Source organism: Danio aesculapii, chromosome 14 (genome assembly GCF_903798145.1).
Source record: "Danio aesculapii chromosome 14, fDanAes4.1, whole genome shotgun sequence".
Taxonomy (NCBI): domain Eukaryota; kingdom Metazoa; phylum Chordata; class Actinopteri; order Cypriniformes; family Danionidae; genus Danio; species Danio aesculapii.
The window spans coordinates 23,576,317-23,586,195 of NC_079448.1; the positions used below are offsets into that span (position 1 = coordinate 23,576,317).

General features: G+C 37.0%; 1 protein-coding gene across 2 annotated transcripts; it reads left to right on the forward strand.

The window, feature by feature from the left end:
- Nucleotides 1-2,697: 2,697 nt before the first annotated feature.
- LOC130240791 (GTP-binding nuclear protein Ran) lies at nucleotides 2,698-8,618 on the forward strand. 2 transcript variants are annotated; one of them, XM_056472433.1, is made up of 7 exons: nucleotides 2,698-2,797; nucleotides 3,398-3,473; nucleotides 5,434-5,518; nucleotides 5,638-5,763; nucleotides 5,839-6,026; nucleotides 7,957-8,127; nucleotides 8,230-8,618. In XM_056472433.1, exons 2-7 carry the CDS (start codon nucleotides 3,441-3,443, stop codon nucleotides 8,272-8,274), a joined length of 648 nt encoding a protein of 215 aa, XP_056328408.1. In that variant the 5' UTR covers nucleotides 2,698-2,797; nucleotides 3,398-3,440; the 3' UTR covers nucleotides 8,275-8,618. The 2 variants fall into 2 exon arrangements, with proteins under 2 accessions (XP_056328408.1, XP_056328409.1); XM_056472434.1 differs by lacking the exon at nucleotides 2,698-2,797 and adding an exon at nucleotides 2,885-2,909.
- The last annotated feature ends 1,261 nt before the right edge of the window (nucleotides 8,619-9,879 follow it).

Sequence of the window (9,879 nt, forward strand, 5' to 3'; positions counted from 1 at the left end):
ACAATTGCAAATACATCTGCAGTCATGTAGTATGCCTGACCTCTTCTTGTCATGTCTGTTGATATTAGGACTGGTAAGTTGGTCTGATCCATAGGTCGCCCTTACAAAAAATAACTGCAGTGAACGGAAGTAAAACTGCAGTATACAACAGCAGTATATAGAAGTATAACTGCAGTAAAATTAAGTATAAAATTGCAAAATAGCAATACAATGAAGCATAAACAAAGTTCAACTACAATACAATAAAGTTCAACAGCAGTAAAATCTGCATTAAATTGAGGGGGGCAATATAGTGATATGTTTTAGAATTTATTGCACTTAGGTAAATAAGTATTAACAGTGCACTTTAGTTTAATTATGTATTGCAGTGTTGTAGATGATTGTAGACGTATTTTTGTACTTCTGAAAAGTGCAATACAATATTCAGGTGATTCAGCTGCTCAGGATGCTCTTGAGGCTCCCTTTATAGCATGTTTGGGGTGGGGAGACAAGATTTCCTATGACAGGTACAGTTTTGTCAGGATCTGTAAGTCTCAACAGATCTCTCAGAAGAGAACAGTGCAGGCACGTTTTCTCAGCAAGCCGTTACAGGCACAATGGTGGTTGTGAAACAATGCTTTATTAGAGTTTCATGAAGAGAAGGCAGCTGTGAAAACTCATACGTGATTCTGGCACATCAGTCACAGGAACCATAGGCAAAAGCATAAACGTTTTGTTGTCCTTGGCAGGAAACTTGCAAGGCATGTCAGCCAGCAAAATGCTAAGCTGACTGAGAAGCTCTGAAAGTGAAGCGCTGGACTTTTTGTGGTCATGAGAACCTCTTGAGAAGCAAGAGTGGTCATGAGAAGCCACGTCGCACCATGCAGCACCATGCATTTTAGAATTCTAAATAGGTTTCTATCAGGGTACACACACCGGCGCCGCAAGTCAGCGACTGTCCATAGTGCCCAGCCACAACTCAGGACACTGTTCATATTTCTGCCGCACCACAGAGCGCCATCTGAATAGTTTCATTTTAAATAGCATGCGAATGTGCATGTCTGGGCAACGCGGTGGCACAGTGGGTAGGGCTGTCATCTCACAGCAAAAGGGTCGCTGGTTTGAGCCTAGACTGGGTCAGTTGGCATTTCTGTGTGGAGTTTGCATGTTCTCCCCGTGTTCGCGTGGGTTTCCTCCAGGTGCTCCGGATTCCCCTTGCAGCTGGAAGGGCATCCGCTGTGTAGAACATATGCTGAATAAGTTGTCAATTTATTCCACTGTGGTGACCCCGGATTAATAAAGGGACTAAGCCGAAAAGAAAATGAATGAATGAATGAATGTGCGCGTCTGGTGTGCGATACTTTCAACTGTCATGTGCACGCCGTGTCACGGCTCTGAGCGCCGCATCCAGTGTGTGACACCCTTCTGACAGCTACTGCCACTCCAGCATCTGGATGATCTGAGGAATCCTTTGTTAGCAAGTATTGTCAGTGCAACTTCTAATGGAAGTGGTGTAGGATGACCAGGCTGTAGAAGAAAGAAATTTGTTGTCAGTGATGTTTGAAAAATCTGTTTTTGGCTATAATTAACATATCATGAACTAAAAAAACAAGAGAACTACTTACAATGCTGAGATAATACATGTAGTTCCTCTTCAAAACAACCTTCAACGCCACCTGATTAACAAAACAAAACAATTGAAATGTTGGTCAAATCATCACATTCATTAAATGTAAAAATATAATACATGAAGACTATCCATTAAGCAAATCGATTCAAAGACTGTGCCGTGTCTGCGTATACTCCCTCACCAAGCTTTATGACAATTTTATAGAGGCCCAAAATGTCATCTACAAAAAGTAAAATAATTGGAGTTATCATTATAGTGAACATATAAAAAATGAATATTTCCTTGTGTCTTAGGAACAACTTAGAAATATTCCTTAGAATTATTTCACGTCTTCACAACTCAATTTAAGAAAAACGCTTTTAATAAACATAGACAGCTAACACATATTATAATGGTGGAACATAGCATAAACATTATTGACAAAATACATTTTAAATTTGCTGTTGAAGTCTTGAGCTAGATGTTGAACTTGCTGATCATTAAGGCTGCTGGTATTCAACGAGCTGCTGTAGCTTGTTGTCTTGCTGGAAATGGAGTTGGAGCTGGACGTTCTGCTCAGTTTTCTGAAGTTCATGACTCTCAATAGAACAATCCATGAAAGAATCTTGATCTAAAGAGGGGCACATCCACCAAAACATGCTTTATTACTACTTTTAAAAATGTATGTACGTATTGCATTTCATAATGTATGTATTTACCTTCAGTATTTCACTTCTTAAAGTGACACTTGAGAGGGCGACCTGCTCCTCGGCTTTTTGTCTCTCGTTTCCTTCAACGGGCAGAAAATGGTTCATCGCCTCGTTGGGGCAGAATTTTGTTAGTGCAATTTTGATGGAAATTGTGCACAAGTCTTTTACAAAGGTTACAGGTTTCCAGCTTTCTTAAAATATCTGCTTTTATTTTTAGTTTAGAAACAAGTAAAGCGTGAATAAATGTCGACAGAACTTTCATTTTGTGTGATTTATGTCTTTAATTAATCTATTTGCTCTTCACTCCTGATAAAGCAAGGACTGGAACCGAAATAAATTGATTGATAATCTGTAAATGGTTCGCTCCTCTACCACTAAATGACGCTGTTGTTCCGCGTCAGCAGCGGGTCACGTGGTGGGGCGGAAGCGTTTATGTGAGCCATGCTGAATCCCGCGCGGGCGCAGCCATTTGCTCTCTTCCTCGATCACTTCAACACCGGTGAGTGCGGAACGATAGCGTTCATCTCTTCACACGCTCTTTTCACTAACACCTTTTATTTCCAGCGCCGACCAAACATACCTGAAAGCTTTTATGCAGTGCCTAAGCGCTCGTAAGTCACTCTGATCGTTTTTATTAGCCGCGGATGTGCAGTTTTGAGTGTTTCATCATGGCTCATCTCTGTCGTAGCGCCATCCCGAGTTCTTGGCAGCGCGCGATCCTGGAGCCGCGGAAACGAACGCTGGCTTCGTTTTTAGTTTCTGTCAACTAAACTAATTTCTGGCTTTCTGAAAACGGCTAAATCTGTTATTTGTTGATTTTCAAGTTGACGGCCTGTTTGAGGCCTTCGAGCGGCCGCTGTATTTATTGTAAAGTTTAGGCTCCAGCGGCCTCGTGTGTTCGCGCGCATCCCCTTATTTAGACGTGCGTGTTGTTCAATGAACATTACACTTGTTTTGTTTTTTAGTTCTAAAAGCGGTTTGGTTTTTAATATTGGTTCGAAGTGGTCTATTTGAGTGATTTTGTGCTCCCGTGGCCTTTATTTGGAATTGGTGCGGCCTTTGTATGATGTGACTAACCGTCCCGCCATCTCTCCCGCAGAGTGACTGCAGCACAAAGACCAACACACACTCACAGTACAGCGATGGCGGAGAACGAGCCACAAGTTCAGTTTAAGGTAACTTGCACTTTCATTTTAAAGGCTCGACAGACTGGGATAACGAATTAAAGCCCCAGTTTGTTTACATGTTCATCACAATGAGTTTCTAAACTGTTTCGTAACGTTAGTGAATTTGCAGACTTGTTTCTGATAACGAATGCACTGAAGCGCAAGGACCCACTTGATGCTGAATTTGACATTAGTTAAACTCTAGTCATTTAGTAAACGATGTTAAATTGTTTATTTGTAAGTTTATTACATTATTTTAGTTTGTTCTGTATTACAGTAGTCTATTACAACAGTCTGCATAACATTGCTTTATACAAGTTAATATTGTCAAGACTATTACCAGGGCAGAATTATCTAATTGTGACCCCATAGCGTTGTTTTAATGTTGTTAGATAAGATTTAAGCTTTTGATGACATTACCATTGCTATTGTAGTTGCTATTGCCTTTATTCCTAATGGTATCGTTTTAAATGAGCTGTTTCTCAGTTTTTAACCTCCACAAACTGCCCAGTTGTTTTTCTTGCCTCGGTTGCATTCTAGTGTTTTCTACTGTTTTACAAGCCCAGTATTGATTTCCTTTAAAATTAATTTGCTCTGCTATGATCTAGATGTAGAGTGACATGAAATTAAGCTTTATTAATAGCAATGGCTGTATATTACATGCTTTTAAAAACAATTAGACATCTTAATTTACATTTGTATAATCCTACCCCATTGACCATCAGTGTCCTGCATGTGGGAGATATATTTTATTGTACATTTAAAAAAAAATTCTAAACCTTAATTTCTTTTACAGTCTGTATATACAGGGTTCAATGCTAAAGATTTTCAACAGGTTTTTTTTTTGCTTGCCCTGGCAATTTTCACAAAAAATAAAATAAAATTAATAGCTACAAATATTTTAAATGTCAAAAGCCAAACATAACTACTTCATCATAGCTTTTCTTTAAATGCAATTGACAATTAAAATAAATACAATTGTGATGTAACTAAATTTATTATTTATTTATTTATATATATATATATATATATATATATATATATATATATATATATATAAATAAATAAATAATAAATTTAGTTACATCACAATTGTATTTATAAACAAACAAACAAAAAATGTACACTGATTTTGACACCCACATTGTCATCAAATATAAATCAGAGGTAAGACTTTCTCATGGCCTCATTTCAGTTGTCGAGTTTTATCTATTCAATTATTCAATCTATTAAAAAAATGTTGGGATTAATGTTGATCTTTCTTTTGAGGCGTCAGTGCAGAAATGAACAAAACAGGCCAAATACAGAAATTATACAAGTAAAATATAGAAAAATTATCAGGTAGAATTTCCTGCAATTTCCCTAACTAAAAACTGCTCTCAATAATATTTTAGCATGCTTTCACTTTTGTATTTGAAATTAAATGCACATTTGCCGGTAGGAATGACATCCCACCCTACTCTTATTTCTTTCTTCATATATACATGTATGTGGCTATTACACAAGCATAATACACTGTGATATAGCCTGGTTTGTTAGTTTGTGGATTGTTTTGCTTTCTCACTACAATCGATCCACTCCAGAGTTCGTTCAATTGAGCGGAGACCACCTTATTCAGGCAGTTTCGGACTGATTGTTTGGATCAGAACACTATTGCTGGTTTCACATATGCCAAGCAAACGAAAAACAAACTGTCAGAGCCAAATTAAATTTTAGTGACAGCAGCACTGGCCCGATCAGGCAAGTAATGATCCTGTGTACTGTCCCGAATGTCTCGCACGCTGGCCCTGGCCCCATCTTTATATCTATACCTGTTACCCATGTGTAAATGCATATAAATTGAATCTGGGAGGTCATACATGACAATTTTATCCAAGCAATTATTTTCTTTTACTGTCTATCTAACCAATTTAAAGGATTGCTACATCTGATGCCACTTGTTAATAACAATGTTTTTTCCCAACCACAGCTGGTTCTGGTAGGTGATGGAGGTACGGGGAAAACCACCTTCGTGAAGAGACACTTGACTGGGGAATTTGAAAAGAAATATGTTGGTAAGTGTTTGCTTCATATGAAACACTTATGCAGGTGACTTCTCAGCGTAACTTCTGGAAGAATGTGTGACTTTTGTGATCCTCACACTGATGTGCTGCTCTTAAATGTGTCATTTTAGCTACACTTGGAGTTGAGGTACATCCCCTGGTCTTCCACACTAACAGAGGAGCCATCAAATATAATGTATGGGACACAGCCGGACAAGAGAAGTTCGGTGGCCTGAGAGATGGCTATTACATCCAGGGTATGAAGCTCTTAAGTTTATTTGCTTTGTGCTGACTGGCCAACAGTAGATTAACGTGTGTCTCTGTCTTTCTAGCTCAGTGTGCAATCATCATGTTTGATGTAACTTCTCGAGTCACCTATAAAAATGTGCCCAACTGGCATCGTGACTTGGTGCGCGTGTGCGAGAACATTCCCATAGTGCTTTGTGGTAACAAAGTGGACATCAAGGACAGGAAGGTCAAAGCAAAGAGCATCGTGTTCCACCGTAAGAAGAATCTACAGGTATGATGCATCAAAGTTCGATAGAAATGTGAACAAATAATCTATGCCTGTTTAGTAAACATTTCTTGATTTTTCATAAAATGGATCTTCTACTAAAGTAACAGACTTTTTGCATCATTTGTTTGGCTAAAATGAAGAATATGATATTGCAGTTTTAGTGTGAGCTATTGTTCAACTGTTGCCCAGCCAAAATATTCACAACAGGTTTTTTGCGAGGTCTTAAATTTACTGGAATATTAGGTTGCAGGTCTTGATTTTAAACGGGTCTTCATTTTTTCTATTTCCTGACACTCTATCACCAATAATCAATCAATACATACACATACATATATATAAAGTTGATTATTGGTGATAGAGTGTCAGGAAATAGAAAAATGAAGACCCGTTTAAAATTTATTTATTCACAAGACTTAGACATTTTTACTGTAAATTTTCCCAAATTAACCCTAATCAGAGAAAGAACTATAAAGTGCAGCATCTTTTTGGATGATCTTCCATTAATACAAAAACTATTTACAGAAGTAGCTGGAGCAATAGAAAAAATCCTTAATGTTCAGCCCTGTATAAGTCTAAAATATTAATCATAATGGTCTTAAAACGGTGTTGGTCTTTTACTTAAAGAAACCCTGCAAAAGCTATAACTTTGAACTCTGTTAATTGTTGAAACTCAGGTGTGAATGCAAAATTTGCATATAAACTTGGCCTATAATTTAAGTGATCAACAAACATTTCCAAACAAAACTGGAGCAGATTTGTGCATCTCTGCTATTTTGTTTTTAAATAAGATTTTATTAGTCTGTGTTTAGTCATTTATATTCACTTGTTCATAAATCAGTTTTAAATGGATCTTTATCATTTCTATTAATCCCTCAAACAATTAGTTTCACTAAAAATGAATAATTTACCCTCATGTAGCTCTAATCCATTTTCAGAATATAAATTACAATATTTTGGATAAAATCAAGAGCTCTCTGACTCCCAGGACCAAAACAGTCCAGAGACATTTAAAGTCCAGCAAGGGAATCAAAAAGTTCAATGTGGTTCAATTGTAATCATACAAAGAACCAAGAACAACCAAAAAAAAAAAAAAAGTATGACTTCACGTATGTCTGCTCTTTTGCATCAGGTCATGATGTGGGTGGTGGTCACTGTGGTCAATACGGTGTTTACTATTAGTCTGCAGTGCTACACGCAAGCGTTGTAGTGCCTGCAGCAAAATGCACACACTCATGATGTGGAAGACATTGCTGAACAGTCATTTTTAGTATTTGTTTTTTTTTTTTGTTTTGTTTTTTTTTTAGCTTTGTTTGATTAGTTGAACCTCTGGGGTCACGTGAAATGATTTGGCAATGGTATTTGTTTCTTCTGGATATTCTATACATAGAGGTTCAAAGAGTGCTTGGATTTCATCTAAAAACTTCTGTTCCAAAAATCAATGATCTTCGGGGATTGAAATAGCATCAATATGAAACACCATCAATAGCATCATATGAAATAGTTTATTTTATTTATTTATTTATTTTTTTTGTGGACAACCCAGCTACAACACAGACTAGCCAGTACCTATTGGTGGATTTTGTTCCATTTATCCATGAGGCATAAACCAGCCAAGATATCAGCACAGTACAGTCCAGAAATCCAAATAATATCAAGCCATCCATTTTTGCCATAATCATGCACCACTAATGTGAGATCATGTTCATTTGCCATCGCTTTTGTAAATGACACCCACGATCAACAACATTTGCGTCAGAAGTATTCATGCTACCTTTTGGCTAATGTGATGCACACGATTTGTCACTGCTTCTATACTGATAGATTTGTCGCTGCTTCTATTGTAATGTCAGTATTCAGGATTTTTCTCCTGTGGACATGAATGCCAGGTCAGGTTGTTACAGATCATTCATGTGATGTCTGTCTCTTTCCTCAGTACTATGACATCTCTGCCAAGAGTAATTATAACTTTGAGAAGCCCTTCCTGTGGCTCGCACGGAAGCTGATTGGAGATCCCAATCTGGAGTTTGTGGAAATGCCTGCGCTTGCACCACCTGAAATTGCTATGGACCCAACACTTGCTGCACAGTATGAGCACGACTTGAAAGTATGTACACTGTCCATCTCACACACACACTTACTGCAACTGCCAAAACTCCCATTTTAATCTGTAATGGTCCTTTTTTTTCCCCCCTCTCTCTCTCTTAAGGTGGCATCAGAAACAGCTCTCCCAGATGAAGATGACGACCTTTAACCTGTTAGCCTCTGACCTCATGGCGATGTCACTGATGTTTCCTGGTGACTGGTCCTTCCCCTGCCCCTTTTACTGTACAACCCTCCCTCCCCCCAGCGCAGAATATTTTTATTTTTCAATTTTCGGTTTGTTTTGTGTTTTGAATTTGAGTAAATTGTGTGGTTCATTTCATTGTAGACATGCTAACTGTTTCCACCAGATACACACATGCAGACATGCCTACACTTTGACACATTCGCTCACTCAAAGGTGTGAGAGCAGGCTGAGTGTCCCAGTGCTTACTTCTATATGTAAAGCTCTAAGCACTTAGAGGAATTCTTGGAATAAAAACATTCTCAATATAATCATGCTTGGTTTCCACAGTTTATTTGACTTGTATTTAATGTCACTGAAAATAAAACTATTGGTTTGGTATCTTGTGTAATCTGCTATATTGATCAGCTACTCGATGTATTTGTAGTGTAGTTATACTCTTATTTAAACCAGAGGAATTGAAAATTAGTGCTGGATAAAGAATATTCACATCCATTTTAAGTTTGTTTTGACCTAAAGTTTTTGTATTCTATATTTAAGCAACGCATGCATAAAATAAAACCATGCATAACAATTGTTACATGGATATTTTTTTATAATTTGTACCATAAACGTTATAAATAAGCATTTCTCAAATCATGCAATATGTATTTATACATGCATTATATACTTAATGTCAAATCAAACTTATTTTGGATGGCAATAATATTTGCACAGCTCTAAATGATATAAATGAAAGTCGTTCTTAGACCTAAAATTTATAGAATAGAATAGAATTTTATTTGTTTTAATGTTTCACCATTTAAAAATGAAATTGATTTAATTGTAAATGACACCTTTCTGCACACCTGAGGTCGCCTTATAACAAGCATCAACAGCCATACAAGAACTAATGAAAACAAAATGTTGCCAAACAAAATTAAGTACATGTAAGGAGTTGCAGGTACAAACCCAGGTGTGTCTGATTGGGGTTGGTACTAAACTTTGCAGGACTTCAGCCCTCCAGGATCGAGTTTGGACACCCTTGTTTAAATGGTGGCATATTTTAGAATGTACTTAATTTCCCATTTTATTGTAAAGTTAGATGGAACTACAATAGGCAACATTTGAAGTGGATCAAAAATCGAGACCATTATGAGCAGGGGAGAGCGGGGACAGTTGCATCAAGACTTATTCCTCCATTTAGAAATGAGCTAGAGTGGTGATACTCATACTACGTATTCACAGCTAGACCATCATTTGATCTGAGAGAAATCAGCTATATGTGGCCATTCCTTCAGTATAAAACTCATTTTTAGTTAAAAAAAAAAAAAAAACGTTCTTTTAATGTTCAGAAACTGTTTCATTCTGTCTAATCTGTTTTAGTGAAACATTCATTTGTATAATTAAAATTATTAATTGTATCTTTCCAGCATAGACAGTTTGATCAGAGTTGGGACAGTTGCAACCCCAAATAAAAATTAATTTAAAAGCTTGCCATGTTAATACAGTACAATTTAAAATTGATAACAGTTTCAATTTAATTTAGGAAAAATATATTTTTGTTCAGTTATTTAGGCCTGATAATTGGTT